Source organism: Ornithorhynchus anatinus, chromosome 7 (genome assembly GCF_004115215.2).
Source record: "Ornithorhynchus anatinus isolate Pmale09 chromosome 7, mOrnAna1.pri.v4, whole genome shotgun sequence".
NCBI classification, from domain to species: Eukaryota; Metazoa; Chordata; class Mammalia; order Monotremata; family Ornithorhynchidae; genus Ornithorhynchus; species Ornithorhynchus anatinus.
In genome coordinates, this window is record NC_041734.1 from 29,494,577 (window position 1) to 29,510,721 (window position 16,145).

General features: G+C 41.9%; 1 protein-coding gene across 1 annotated transcript in view; it reads left to right on the forward strand.

The window, feature by feature from the left end:
• BARD1 (BRCA1 associated RING domain 1) overlaps positions 1–16,145 on the forward strand; it is a 135,632-nt gene that overhangs the window by 80,027 nt on the left and 39,460 nt on the right. The window contains exons 6-7 of the mRNA XM_029068966.1: positions 2,246–2,326; positions 10,725–10,897. Coding sequence (XP_028924799.1) covers positions 2,246–2,326; positions 10,725–10,897 — 254 coding nt within the window. The remainder of the gene's footprint in view (positions 1–2,245; positions 2,327–10,724; positions 10,898–16,145) is intronic.

Below are 16,145 nucleotides of genomic sequence, written 5' to 3' on the forward strand. Positions count from 1 at the left end.
AGTCTAATCTGGGGATACAGACAGACAAGAACACTGGCAATAAATAGAGTCAAGGGGAAGAACATCTCGTAAAAGCAATGGCAACTAAATAGAATCAAGGTGATTTACATTTCATTAACAAAATAAGTAGGGTAATGTAAATACATACAGTTGAGCAGACGAGTACAGTGCTGAGGGGATGGGAAGGGAGAAGGGGAGGAGCAGAGGGAGATGAGGGGAAAAGAGGGTTAAGCTGTCCCATATGTCTCACAATTTTAATCCCTGTTTTTTACAGTTGAGATGACTGAGTCACAGAGATGTTAAGTGACTTGCCTAAGGCCACACAGCAGATGTGGTGGAGTCGGAATTCAAACCCAGATCTTTCCAACCACCAGGCCTGTGGTCTAGCTACTAGCCCATGCTGCTTCTCAATGTGGCTTCACAGTCTTCACTGTGATACTGTATCCCTTACCTTTTTTATAATATATATATATATATATTATACATAAATGTGTGTTCACATATATACAGTCCTCTAGCTTGTAAACCCATGCAGGCAGGGAAAATATCTACCAACTCTGTGATAGTGTAGTCTCCCAAGCGTTTAGTACAGTGCTCTGCACACAGTAAGTGCTCAATAATACGACTGTTACATTGGTTATTTGCTCAAGAAAGAACAGTGCTTGGTAGGCAAAAGTTCCAGGTATTTTGTAAATACTGAATTATAATTACTTGTTTTAGTTTCTGGTTATTTTCTACTGAATAGAGTGTTCAGTGTCTTGGAAAAGTTTTATAACAGAAAGTAGGATTAATGCTGTCCTTTGTCCCGAAAGTGTTTCCTCGATGATATAAAAATGGGATTAATGTCCTCTGTTTGCCTTAATGCACATCTCATTTTTGTGCTTCATTTAATTTTTTTCCCCAAATCAAGAGGTGAATTCTAGTACAGAGTTTCTAGAATAGGCTTCAGTTAGTAACATCTAAGGTAGAAAAAAAATCGATTTTGATTTTCTTAAAAATCCTTTGTTCTTCCATAGCTAAAGTATCTGGTGGTTTTGGTCTTTTACTGGGGGGGGGGGGGGGGCGGGGGGAAATGAGTCTGATTCCCAAGTTGCATTTTGAATAGATTTGTGTGGATCATGCATTCAGCTTCCACAAAAATAACTGCTTCAGTCCTGAAATATCTTCCCACAAAGGAATAGAGCAGCAGCTAAAGTAAAATAATAGGATAGAAAGTAACTGCCAATAAGAAAGTGTTAGCAGTTTTAGCTTTTGTTGTTTTATCCATCCTGCATTTTGGGAGTTCAGGTATTAATAGGCATTACAAGTATTTTCTCACATATTACAATCTTTTCCTAGCTTGGAAATTATATAGTTGAGTGTTTAGTTTTTTAGTTTTGGTTTTTTTTTTAAATATTTTGCTTCAAGAGCAAGATATTGTTTTTACTAGTTTCCCTTGAATTAATTCTGATCTTTGGATTGCTAGCTGCAGGTAATGATGGGCATTTTGATCGGTGAATTCTGGAAATGATTCTTTTATTAATTTAATTCAGATCCAAGTCATTTGCACTAACCACGATGATATTTTTTCCCTTTTGAATATAAGAGAAATATTTTCATCTAAAATAACTAAATCATAAGTTTGTGTGTTGTGGGAAAGGTGGGCATTTTTTGTCTTTTGCTGGGAAAGGAAGTTTGCGATTCCGGGTACTGTTGAGTGTTACGTGGATGCCAAATAAGGTTCCTTTTTAAATTTCTAGTCCAGGCTAGTCCTTTAGGCATCTGGCTTTTGACAGACAAAATGTGGAACTCTTGAGATTACTCAGGTATAGGCCCTTTGTAGGTGATTGTCCAATAGTACAGGGCAGGGAAGCTGCTATGTATGTTGGTAGCTTTTCCCGCTCCTTGGTTCTTCTTATTTTGGGGACAAGGTGGGACAGGCTTACTCAACAGAGTAGGCTGGGAGTATACTAAAAGCTCATTGTGGGTAGGGAATATGTCTATTTCTTGTTATGTTGTACTCTCCCAGGTGCTTAGCACAGTACGCTGCACACAGTAGGCACTCAATAAATACAATTGAATGAATGAATGAATGTAAGAGGATATGGGATTTTTTTGTTATTTGTTACGCTTCATGCCATCGAAGCTTATAAACTGCTTTGCTAGAGTTTGTTCAGTGTTCACCATAGACATCCCTTCCTTTACCCCATCATCTTCTGATTAATATCAATGGCTTCTATTTTGTTTTTGTTTTTTTTCTTTGTAGGGTGACATCTCTTCTGTTGAAAATCTATTAGAAAATGGCACTGACCCAAATGTTAAAGACCACGCTGGGTGGACACCATTGGTATGTAATAATTTTCCATCTTTCTTTTTTGTTTTTATTCTTCTTTTCTTCTCCTCTTTTGTTTTTATTCTTCTTTTTATTCAGTATGTTCCCCTTTTCTGTAATCCAATCAATTTTATAAACAGGTAGAAAGCTTTGTTTTGTACTTGTGTTAGCCAGGATAAACCAGAAATTGATATGGTGGCTGTCCTGGTAGACAGCCTCATTGTTTTGGAATTTAGTGACAACTTTGACTGAATTACTATTATTACTATTATTATTATTGCTCATAATAATGATAATGACAATAACAATAATAGTATTTTCTAAGTGCTTATTATGTGCCAAGCATTATACTTAATGCTGAGATCATTATCCTTAGGTAATCAGGTTGGACATGGTTCTTGTTCCACATGGTGTTCTCACAGACTGAGAGAGAACAGATTTTTTTTTCAGTAGTAATGGTCTTGAATCCCCATTTTACAGATGAGGAAACTGAGGCCCCAAGAAGTGAAATGACTTGCCCAAGGTCACACAGTAGGCAAGTGGCAGAGCCAGAATAAAAACGCAGGTCTTCTGACTCCTTGCCCCAAGGTCTTTTCTTCTTTTTTTTTTAAACCCTCAAGCCAAACAGTTCGATATTGTACAGATGCCAGACTTCTCCCATTGCTCTCTTCAGAACCAGAAGTGGGCCTTCCTTTTAACTGGCAGGTATGGAGACAACGTTTCCCCATAAGGAGGGAGCATGCTTTTGGAGACACAGACTTCCAGAGAGCTTCCCCTCATCCATCTGTATGGTGTCCAATCTCCAAGAATACAAATGTCCACTTCTTGAAGATAAGCCGTACATACGTTTGGCAAGGTGTTTTCAGCTATTTTGCAATAAATTCATTTTAAAAAAATCCTACTTCTGTTTTTCAACATCTTCCCTAAAGTTTTAATGAGAAAAGAGCAAACTGCTTGATGAGCTGTAACTGTCTTGGCTGATTACATTAGAAAAATAAGAGTGGCTCAGGGAATTCAGCTCAGTCTGTCGGTAGAGTTTATGGATCACCTGCTTTTACCTACTGTGTGCCCAGAAATCTACTAAGTGCTTGGAAGAGTACAATGGAGATAAAAGACACAGCCTTGCCTTCAGTGGACCTTCAGTACTAATGAAGGAGGCAAGCAGACACTACTTATGCATAATGAACAGGAATAGGAGTAAAATAAAGATAGATGTGGTGATAGCAAAGAGCCACATCTTTGGGTTAACCAGCCCTAATTGGAGAATCTAATTATATTTTAAAGTGCTGAAAGTAGCTTTAGAATCCATATCATAGACAAAATGATTCTAATAATGAACTTGAGATTTATCTGAGCAAAAGTTGTTTGCAAGTTGCTTCAAAAAGATAAAAGACATTTTTACAGCAGCCCTTAAGGCAAGCAGTTTGAAATGAGCGTAGACACTATTGGATTGGATTGGCCATTGACCTGACTCAGGAATGACTTCTTTTTTGCCAGGAATGGATGAAATCTTGACCCAATAAACTGTATTCATCACTGAAGGTCTTAGAGTAGGAAAAAGAGTGGGCACCATTGGTGTGTAACAATTTTCCACCTTTCTTTTTGTTTTGATTCTCCTTTTCATTATTAGTGTGTTTCCTTTTTCTCCAATACAATTTTGTTAACAGGTAGAAATTTATATCTATAAATATATATGTATATAAGTATAAAATATATATAAAGCAGACTTTTTAAGTGCCAGGAAGGGATGAAATCTTGACCCAGTAAACTGTAGCCATCACTGAAGGTCTTAGAGTAGGAAAATGAGAGGGCACCAATGGTGTGTAACAATTTTCCACCTTTCTTTTTGTTTTTATTCTTCTTTTCATATTAGTGTGTTTCCTTTTTCTCCAGTACAATCAATTTTGTTAACAGGTGGAAATTTCTATATATAAATATATGTGTATATAGAAAATATATAAAGCATATGTTTTCCAGCTTTTGGGGAAGTTACACGTTATAGTTGATTTTATAAATAGCCTGCTGTTCACGTATTTGACTAAATAATTTTGATGGGGTAAAAGTGTCCCATAATTATGTCTTTTTCTTTGCCCATAGCTCCATAGAGTATTCAAACCTTTTGCCAGTTATTCATTCACAGTATTTCTTGTATCCCTCCCTTCCTCTCCTCCCTTACTGCTACCACCTTGGCTCAAGCCCTTGTACAGCCTCCTGGCTGGATTACTTAATAGCTCGTTAATATTCTTCCACTAATTTCCTCAGCTGTAAATTCAGCTGCTCACATCATCCACAGATGCCATTCAGAGCACATAACTTAGATTGTGAGTCCCTTGAAGAACAGGATCTACATTTCGTTCCTACCTCCTTCCTCTTTCCTGACGCTTAGTACAGTGCTCTGCAGACAGAAAGTTTTTAATAAATACAACTGACATGGCCTAGTAGATAGAGCACGGTCCTGGGAGTCAGAAAATCATGGGTTCTAATCCCAGGTCCTCATTGCTGTGTGACCTTGGGCAAGTCACTTAACTTCTCTGTGCCTCAGTTCCCTCATTTGTAAAATGGGGATGAAGACTTTGAGCCTTGCGTGGGACTGGGACTGTGCCCAAACCAATTATCTTGTATCTACCCCAGGGCTTAGAACAGTGTCTGGTACAAAGTAAGTGCGTAATAAATTGTCTTGTTTTATGCCGTCGAGTCATCTCCAACCCATAGCAACGCCATGGACACATCTCTCCCAGAACGCCGCACCTCCATCTGCAGTCGTTCTGGTAGTATATCCATAGAGTTTCTTTCATAAAAATATGAAAGTGGTTTACCATTCCCTCCTTCCGCTCAGAAAACTTGAGTCTCTGCCCTCGACTCTCTCCCATGCCGCTGCTGCCCAGCACAGGGGAGTTTTGACTTGTAGCAGGTTGCCTTCCACTTGCTAGCCACTGCCCAAGCTAGGAATGGAATGGATATGCCTCTGCTTGATTCTCCTGTAGTCGAGACTGGTAGAGTACTGGCTGGAAACCCTCTAGGTGCGATTCTGAGAAGAAGCTTAACAAATAACATAAATATTATTAATTATTATTATTTGTCTTCGCAAAACGCCTTCAATCATATCAAACTCTTGATCACTGGATTCAAAGCTTTCCACCAGCTCACTCTTTTTTACCGTTCCATTGTTCAGATCCATCACCCCCCAGCTCACACTCTTTGCTCCTCCTATGCCTATCTATCTCTTCCTTGCTTGTGGCTTTCCCAGTGCATGGAACTTCCCCTCCCCACACCATCCCCCACTTCCATCCACTCCAGAGAAGCAGAGTGGCGTAGCGAAAAGACCACAGGCCTTGACATCAGGGGACCTGGGTTCTGATCCTGGCCCTGTCACTTTAAGACTCAGTGGCTCAGTGGGAAGAGCCCAGGCTTGGGAGTCAGAGGTCATGGGTTCTTATCTCGGCTCTGCTGCTTGTCAGCTGTGTGACCTTGGGCAAGTCACTTCACTTCTCTCTGCCTCAATTACCTCATCTGTAAAATGGGGATGAAGACTGTGAGCCTTACATGGGACAACCTGATTACCTTGTATCTACCCCAGCGCTTAGAACAATGCTTGGCACATAGTAAGTGCTTAGCAAATACCAACATTATTATTATTATTTTTATTAAGTCACTTAAATTCTCTCTCCCTCAGTTTCCTCTTCTCTGAAATGGGGGATTCAATACCTGTTCTCCAAACCCTTTAGACTGGGGGCCCCTTGTGGGACAGGGACTGTGTCAGACATATGTCAGAGATTATGTCTTATATCTACCTCCATGCTTTGCTTTGCACATAGTAAGCACTTAACAAATACCACAGTTGAGAAGCAGCATGGCATAGTTGAAAGAGCACGGGCTGGTCTGGCTCTAGAGCCAAGTAGATTTCCACTCATCTTGCAAGCCCCCTCTCAGGCCTAGAACCCAGCACATCTCCGAGGTAAATTGGGAGCCCTCTTGCTTCTGGTCTGCCCAGACTGCTTACCATGGGTCAGTCATGTAGCCCAGCCTTGAGGCCCCTGCAGTTCTATCAATCATTGGTATTTATTGGGCGGAGCACTGAACTAAGCCCTCCTCTGCAGTTCCTCCGCAGACACTGGCCAAATTTCAGGACCACCATCCAGCTCATGGCTTGCAATGCTGGACTGGCTGCCTTTGCTGCTGTTGGTTGTCTGGATGGATGTGCCAATAGAAAGAGTGAAATTTCCCCCCTTCTCCCATTTTCCCTCCTCCCCTTTCTCCTTTTCCTTCTGCTCTGCTTTTCCCTTTTCTTTCCTCTGGTCAACTCACTTTAGGCCTTGCTTCCAGTCCATTTAAGGTAACCAGAACTTAGCTCACATTAGAATCACCACTGATCTATTTATGCAGGCTGGAGGAGACTCTGGGTTCAGAGAAGCAGCATGGCCTAGTGGATAGAGCATGGGCCTGAGAGTCACAAGGACCTGGGTACTAATCCCAGCTTCACCACTTGTCGGCTGTGTGACCCTGGGCGAGTCACTTCACTTCTGTGCCTCAGTTCCCTCATGTGTAAAATGGGGATTAAGACTGTGAGCCCCATATGAGACAGAAACTGTGTCCATCCTGATTAGTTTGTATCTACCTCAGTGCTTAGTACAGTATCGGGCATATAGTAAGTGCTTAGCAAATACCATTTTAAAAAAAGAAGTTAAACACTTCTCTTTCTCCAGAGAGGCACTAGAGAGGTTTATCAGAAGCTCCCACCATCACAGGAGACTTTGCCTGCTCCCATAGTCTGACAAAGGCTCCTTTAAATCCCAAGGTGCTGCAGCGCCCAGGTGGGTCCTATTTCTGGCTGGGGCCTTTTTGAGTGGCCACCTGGCTCTGGGACTGTGGTAGCTTGCCAAGCTCCAGAGTAGGGCCTAGGGGCTTACCGCTTTCCCTCCCGGCTTTGAGACCAGCTGAGGACCTTTTGAAATGACTCAGAAGGGCCGGGGCGAGGAGGGAGTTGGTAGTCCAGGTCAGTCATGAACTACAAATGAAAAGTTCAGTCACCTGTCACAGATTGTACAAATATATGTAGTAATAATAATGGTATTTGGTAAACACTTACTATCTGCCAGGCACTGTGCTAAGCACTGGGGTGGATAGAAGCAAATCGGTTGGACACAGTCCCTGTCCCACGTGGAGCTCACAGTCTCCATTCCCATTTTACAGATGAGGTAACTGAGGCCCAGAGAAGTGAAGTGACTTGCTCAAGGTCACACAGCAGACAAGTGGCAGAGCTGGGATTAGAACCCATGACCTTTGTAGAAAGACTTGAGAGTCAGAGAATATGGTTTCTAATCCCGGCTCCGCCGCTAGACTGCCAGGTGACCTTCTCTGTGTTTCATTTACCTCATCTTTAAAATGGGGATTAAGACTATGAGCTCCACTTAGGGCAACCTGATTATCTTCTATCTATCCCAGTGTTAGAACAGTGCTAGGCACATAGTAAGCGTTTAACAAATGCCATAAAAATTATGATTATCATTATTCTGATTCCCAAGCCCATGTTCTATCCACTACACCATGCTGCTTCTCATACATGTATATGAATTCCTCCCGAAACCTTGAAATTCTGCTTAGAAATTAGTGCAGTCTCATCAGGCCAGATGCCTACAGGTTTGAATGACATCTAATGGCTTTTCCACTTGCCAAATGAGCCAACTGGGAAGATGTGAGTCTGGCTTCAAATTTATTTTATATGGAATTCTTTGACCCATTTTCCCTAGCATTTCAGCAACCAGGGTTAAACTGTATTTTTCTGGCCAGCAAGGTGGACAGAGTTGAAAGGAATATACAGTTCTATAAATGGTTATGATACCTCGCTCAGTTGGATCCATCTAGAAACAGCTAAGGGCAGATGTCTTAGTACTCCATGGAGCTGTGTTGAATTAAAACAGATGCACCCTTGAAATACATTGTGCCAGAGAAAACTAGTTAATATGCAGAGCGTTGACATTAATGATGATTTTTTTTCGTAAAAGCAAAAAAAGACTTTTTTTTTCCTTGAGGGTTTATTTTTATGCATTTTGACACTGTTCTGTTGCCAATTATGTTCATTTAATCATCATTAGGAACAAGCCAATTAATTTTTTTCTAGGTCCTATTAGCACTGATACAGCTTTAACTTGCTGCGTGCTTTGCAAATTGTCCTCTCACAATTGAATGTTCTACAGTATGATTTCACTGTGTTGAGAGCTACTTCTTTATACTGCAAATGCTACTTTATGTGAAAAACACTGGAATGAAGAAAGACTGAATTCCCAACTATTCTAGATAATTGAGTTTTTCGAGGAAGCAAAAACTAACCAGTACCAACAACATCTTTTTTTAAAAAATAATGGTATTTGCTAAGCACTTACTGTGTGCCAGGCACTTTACTGAGTGCTGGGATAAACACAAATAATCACCTTGGACATAGTCCATGTCCCACGTGGAACTCAGTCTTAATCCCCCTTTGACAGATGAGTTAACTGAGGCCCTGAGAAGAAAAATGATTTGCCCAAGGTCACACAGAAGACAAGCGGTGGAGCCAGGATTAGAGCCCAGGCTCTTCTCTTACTCCTTTGGGGAAATCACCATTACTAGGCCTGCTGTCTTCAATAAAGAAGCAGCGTGGCTCAGTAGAACGAGCATGGGCTTGGGAGTCAGTGGTCACGGGTTCGAATCCTGCCTCTGCCACTTGTCAGCTGTGTGACTATGGGCAAGTCACAACTTCTCTGTGCCTCAGTTCCCTCATCTGTAAAATGGGGATTAAGACTGTGAGCCTCACATGGGACAACCTGATTACCCTGTATCTTCCCCAGCGCTTAGAACAGTGCTCTGCACATAGCGCTTAATAAATACCAACATTATTATTAATAAAGAGGGCTTCACAGGTTGCAACTAGATTTGTAATTTCTCTTTCGTTGAAGCTTTGAGTTACGGCAACTTTTTACAAATCGTGAAACATTTAAATATATGGCAAAATTTTTATTTGTTCTGATTATTCCTTAAAATGTCACATGAGTTCACGAGGTTACCTCTCAAACCACCAATGTATTTCCCCAAGAAGACATATGACCCATCTATAAAGTGAAATGTTTCTCTTCTTTTTCCAAATGGTATTTATTAAGTACTTACTGTATGTCAAGCAGTCAGTCATATCTAGCGCTTACTGTGTGCACAGCACTGTACTAAGCTCTTGGGAGAGTACAATATAACAGACACATTTCCTGCCCACAGTGAGCTCACAATCTACGCGGGAGACAGACATCAACTATAAATAAATAAATTGCAGGTAGGTACACAAGTGCCCTGGGGCTGGGAGGAAAGAGGAATGAAGGTAACAAGTCAGGGTGACTCAGAAGGGAGCTGAAGGAAAGGAAAGGAGAGCTTAGGTAAGACCTCTTGGAGGAGATGGGTACTGTTTTAAGTACTAGACTAATATGATTTCACAGTGTCCCCAAGCTTCTCTTTTTCAGAGGGTCCTCAATAAACTTTATTAGTGATGTTAATGATGATTTTGGTGTTCTTTTACCATTGAAATACTCAATTCTTTGTTGTGGGTTCTTGGTCCAAAGGTCTTGGGATCATTGTTCCATCATTCTCAGCAGGAGACCTCCCTCCCCTACCTCCCCCAATACACACACCAGATTGTAAGTTCTTTGTGGACAGGTATGCGTATACCAACTCTGTTGTATTAGAAAAATCCCAAGCACTTAGTACAGTTTGCTGCATACTAAGCACTCAATAAATACCACTGATTGAATGATCGAGACCATGGCAGTGTTGAAATGATTGGTAAGCTAGCTGCTTATGTCTAATTCTGCTTTAATAATACTTACTATTTTGGTATTGCTAAGCGCTTACTATGTGACAAGCACTGTCCCGAACACTGGGGTAGATACAGGTTGTCAGTTTGGACACAGTCCGAGGAGAGGCACATCAGACACAGTCTGAAGAGCGGGGGATGAGGAAACTGAGGCACGGAGAAGTTAAATGATTTATCACAGGTCACCCACAGCAAGCAAGTGGCCCAGCCAGGATAATAATAATGATATTTGTTAAGCACTTATTATATGTCAAGTACTGTTCTAAGCACTAGGATAGATACAGGCTAATCAGGTTGGAAACAGTCTCTGACCCACAAGGAGCTCACAGTCTTAATCCCCATTTTACAAATGAAGTAACTGAGGCACAGAGAAATTAAGTGACATACCCCAAGATCTCACAGCAGACAAATGGGATTAGAACCCAGGTCCTTTTGACTCCCAGGCCCATGCTCTTTCCACTTGGCCATGCTGCTTCTCAGTGAGTGACACCTTGTTAACCAGTTAGCCTACTCCTTTTGAATTCTGTGATTTTATCAGATCATCTTTCTTATCACTCTACCTGTATCAATTTTCTCAATTAGCATGAGGCCTGTAATCATGGACATAAAAAGGTGGTGGAATTGTTGCTGCAGCATAATGCTTTGGTGAACACTACTGGTTACCAGAATGACTCACCGCTTCATGATGCTGTCAAGAATGGACATGTGAGCATTGTCAAACTTTTACTGACCCATGGAGCCTCCCGGGATGTTGTGTAAGTAGATAATGCACTTTTTGGTTTTTATTGGCTGAACTTGGACAGGAGGGAAGGATTCTACTAAAATAGCAGTCTGCAAATGAGCAAAATAGAGAGGATGAGAGAGTGGATTTTAAATTCAAGGTTTGGAAAGCCGGTAAGTTCAGAAGGGCAGTAGGTCTTGATTGACAAAACCCCTGAGAGAGAGGTAATTTCAGATCATGAAAGTGCCGGGTCGGGTGGGAGGGAATTGAGGTAGCAAAGGAAGCAAGGAGAAAAAGGATGGTAAAGTGCCCTGCCTGTCTAATAGGTTGAGAGATGTGGAAATCAGCAAAGAAGTAAAGCTTTCATTTCTAAGTACTTGTGGGCTAAAATTGGGTGACTTGGAGACTTGATAGCTAGTGAGGATCTTGATATGATTGGTCAAATGAATATCTGCAGTTTGGTAGGAAGAAAACCAGTGGAGTACAGGGCTGTCAGCAGTACACCCTAAGAAAAACCGAGATGGCAGAGGGGGATGGCACTTTATATGCAGGACAATGTAAACCCGTTGAAGCCTGAATGTGTAGGAAAAGCTTCACATAGTGAATGGTAAATAAGCTTTTGGAATTTGCTAAAACCAGAGATTGTGCAGGTGGAAAAGACTAATAGGTTTAAGAAGGGTTGGAGAAATATGTAAGGAAGAGATCATTATCAACAACGATTATTGAGTGTTTAAGATCTCTAGTTGTTGGAGCGAAAAGTTAGGGATTTTGGGAGGGAAAACAAAGGCTAGAGTAGAATTTAAATATTCATTGGCAGTAGGGCCGTTGAAAAATGTTCCTTAATGTGAATACTTCCGAAAGCCAAAGATAACCTTTGAGCCATGTGTTTCAACAGTGTTTTACTTTTCTTTTCACTGTACCGAGGTTTGTAAAATAGGCCATACATGTACATTGAAGTTTCACCTATTTTCAAAGGTAGGATTTTTACTTTGAAGGATTTATAATAATAATGTTGGTATTTGTTAAGCGCTTACTATGTGCCGAGCACTGTTCTAAGCGCTGGGGTAGACATAGGGGAATCAGGTTGTCCCACGTGGGGCTCACAGTCTTAATCCCCATTTTACAGATGAGGGAACTGAGGCACAGAGTAGCTTCATACTTTTCAAATACATCTTAGCTGTCCCCCTGTCTTATTGGTGACTATCTCTGCTTAAAACCACTATTTAAATATTGAAGAAAATGCACATTTGTTAACACATCAGAATGATTTCAATTGTCTTAAAGAGTGTTTTCAATTTTGGTTTTTGTAGACTGAAAAAAAGGGTTTTTTTAAGATTTAGAGGTTGACACCTTTTGGGTATTTACAAAGATTCTTCTAGTTAAGGTAGGTTATGGAATTGCAAATGGAAAATAATATTATGTGGACCAGTGGACCTATTAATTGTCCTGTAGGCCTAGTTAATTTTTTTTAGTTAATCTCCTGAACAGAGATAATTTATATTTTATAGCTGCTGCTTCATTTGCTTTTTCTTTCGAATTCCTACATCTCTTCCTGCTTCACAGTGAGCCGAGTGAGTTGAAAAATTAGATCTATGTTTGCAATTTCACAGTTGTTCCTAAATACTTTAACTCAAATGGACTATCCTGTCAACTCGTCACGCACAGTAAGTTTAGCGTCAGTAAAAATTGACTTGCAGCATATACTTTAGGTATATGATAGTCTCTGTACAGCAGGTGCAAGTTTAAATTTGGCATAAACTCCAAAATGGGAATACTCCTGTAGTACCCATTTGTAGGCAAGCATTTGTCATATCACCCTGAAGGAAATAAAAACAGTTGTGCTGAATTCAGTGATTTGCACTGCATTTCTTGAAAGAGGATAAAAAGTAAAATACAGCTTGTTCTCTGTGTAATCACACTTTCTATACCGGTCATAACACACTCTCATCGTACTAAAATTTTAGACTGTGGACCACTTGCTGAATCGATTAGTGTTATTTATTGAGTGCTTGCTGTATGCAGAGCACTGACTGAGCACTGGGGAGAGCACAGTGCAACAGAGTTGGTAGACACATTTCCTCCTCACAAGGAGCTTACAATCTAGACGAGGTGGATTGGTAAGATATTTCTACATTTGTGGTTTCGGTATTATTTGGAAGAGATTTTAATTAGTTGCCTAAGTTTTCTCTCCTCCTTCCGGAACCCTCAGGCAGGACACAATCATACCAGCAGTAGAAAAACCGCAGCTCGGGAAGAGTCTTGTTGCTCATCTTATGTGCTGTGTGGAAAGAGCACGGGCTTTGGAGTCAGGGCTCATGAGTTCGAATCCCAGCTCTGCCACTTGTCAGCTGTGTGACTGTGGGCAAGTCACTTAACATCTCTGTGCCTCAGTTCCCTCATCTGTAAAATGGGGATTAAGACTGTGAGCCCCACGTGGGACAACCTGATTCCCCTATGTCTACCCCAGCGCTTAGAACAGTGCTCGGCACATAGTAAGCGCTTAACAAATACCAACATTAACATTAACCTGTGTGTGTCGCAGTGTGTGATTTAATTTTCCCATGGCAGCAGGCTTCAGTGTGTCATTGGTGTGAGACCCTGCTCCGTGGACCAGGGGAGAGGTGTGACTTCTGGCTGTCACTCCTCAACCCCACTAAGTTCCTGCTTCCTGCCCTTTACCTCCACCCCAAACTCCTGCTTTACACCCCTCACCATCACCCCAGTCTCCTGCCCCTTACCGCTTGCCATCACCCCCAAACTCCTACTCCCTACCATCCCCTCCACCACCATCACTTGAAACTCCTGGTCTCCACCCCTTGCCATCACCCCGAAAACTCCTCCTCACCATCGCTTCAAACTTCTCTCCACCCCTCATTCTAACCCCAAACTTCTGTTTTCTGCCCTTCGCCATCACCCCCAAACTTCTGCTTTCCCCCACCTCTGAAAGCCTACTCTCTGCCACCGAGCATCTCCTCTCTGGCACTTGCAGTCACCGCCCACGCACCTGAACTCCTGCTCTCCACCCCATGCTCCCATTCTCACACCCCCTCAATGCCTGTTCTCTGCCCCTTGCTGGTCTGAGCTGAGGCTGGCGGGCACATTAAGTTCTGGGTGGCAGCTTGGCTTAAAATTATTTTTAAATACTTAAGAGAAAGAAACCTTCTAGATTTTTCCTTTTTTGTTCACTCAAGTGGGGGTCAATAACTTCCCTGCTGGGGTCCTGCTACCCATCAGAGAAGCTAACTGCATGCGCAGGGAGTTGTTTGAGACCCCGACACTTACAACTACCCATTTCCAACTCTCATTTTCTCAGAATCAGAGCAAATCACATAAAACTAGTTAAATATTCTCTCAGGAAAATTGTCAGGCAGAATACTTTTGTCAAGTTTGGCTTTTTTTGCTTCCACTTTGTTAGAGTGTTCTAGGCAATTGTGTAGGCTGCCTCAAGTGTTCTGGAAAAGACAAAAGGGGTGGAAAAAGGGAGGTTTGAGAAACCCTCCTTCACTCTTCTGCTCATTCCAATCAGTGAATAAATCAGTTGTAATCACTGAGTGCATACTGTGTGGAGAGCACCATAGGAAGCAATTGGAAGATTACAATATAACAGTTGGTAGACATGTTCCCTGCCCCCAAGGAGCTTACAGTCTAGGAGGGGAGACAGACATTAATTTAAATAAACAAATTACAATAGATACATAAGTGCTGTGGGGTTGAGTGGTGAATAAAGGGTACAAATCTAAGTGCATGAGTGATGCAGAAGGGAGTGAGAGAAGAGGAAATAAAGGCTTACTCAGGGAAGGCCTCTTGGAGGAGATGTGATTTTGTTAAGGCATTAAAGGTGGGGAAGAGTGATTGTCAGATATGAAGGGGTAGGGAGTTCCAGCTCAGAGGCAGGAATGAGCAAGTGGTCACTGGTGAAATAGATGAGATCGAGGTACAGGAAGTAAGGTTGGCATTAGAAGAGCAAAGTGTGCAGGATGGGTTGTAATAGCAAAGGAGTGACATAAAGTAGGAGAGGTCAAAGTGATTGAGTGCTTTAAAGCCAATGGTGAAGAGTTTTTGTTTGATGTGGAGGTGGATGGGCAACCACTGGAGATTCTTGAAGAGTGGGGAATATATGGACTGAAAAACTGTAGAAAAATGATCCAGGCAGCATAATGGACTGAAATGGGGAGAGCACAAGGCAGAGAGGTCAACAGGGAGACTGATGTAGGTTACAACAAGGTGGGATAGGATTAAGTGCTTGGTTTAAAGGGGTAGCAGTTGGCTTGGGGAGGAAAGGATGGGTTTTAATAATAATAATGTTGGTATTTGTTGAGCGCTTACTATGTGCAAAGCACTGTTCTAAGCGCTGGGGGGATATAAGGTGATCAGGTTGTCCCTCGTGGGGCTCACAGTTTTAATTCCCATTTTACAGATGAGGTAACTGAGGCACAGAAAAGTAAAGTGACTTGCCCAAAGTCACACAGCTGGCAAGCAGCGGAGCAGGGATTAGAACCCATGACCTCTGACTCCCAAGCCCAGGCTCTTTCCACTGAGCCACGCTGCTTCTCAGTGAATGTTGATGTTTTAGTTTTAGTGATGTTGATGTTTTTAGTGATGGGGTTAATGATATTTAGTGGTTTAGATGAATGAACAGGATTCTGTGACTGATTGTATATGTAGGTTGAATAAGAGACATGAGTCAAGGATAATGCCAATGCCATATGCTTGTGAGACAGGGAGACAGTGATGGGAAAGTCACAGGGAGGGCAGGGTTTGAGGGGGAAGATGAGAGTTTTGGTTTTGGACTTTGGAGGTGTCAGTGGGACATCCAAATAGAGATGGTCTAAAGGCAGGAGGAAGTGTGAGATGCAGAGAAGAAGAGAGATCAGGGCTGGAGATGTAAATTTGGAAATCATCTGTGTAGAGGTGGTAGTTGAAGCCATGGGAGCCAAGGGAGTGGGTGTAGATGGAGAATAGAAGGGGGCCCAGAACTTAGCCTTGGTGGACTTCCCCAATTAGAGGGTGGGCGGCAGAGAAGACCACGAAAGAGACTGGAAAGGAGCAGTGGAGAGAGGAAGAGAACAAGAAGAGGACAGTATCACTGTAGCCTAAGTTGGATAACGTTTCCAGGAGAAGGGGTGGGCCACAGTGTCGAAGGAAGGTAGGGGCGGTAAATTGGAAGGTCAGCTTTGTCAAGTTTGGAACTGAGTGCTATTCATTTAAAGAAGTAAGAATAATTATAATTATGGCATTTACTCAATAATCACTGTGTGCTAAGTGCTGAAGTGGAATTAAGG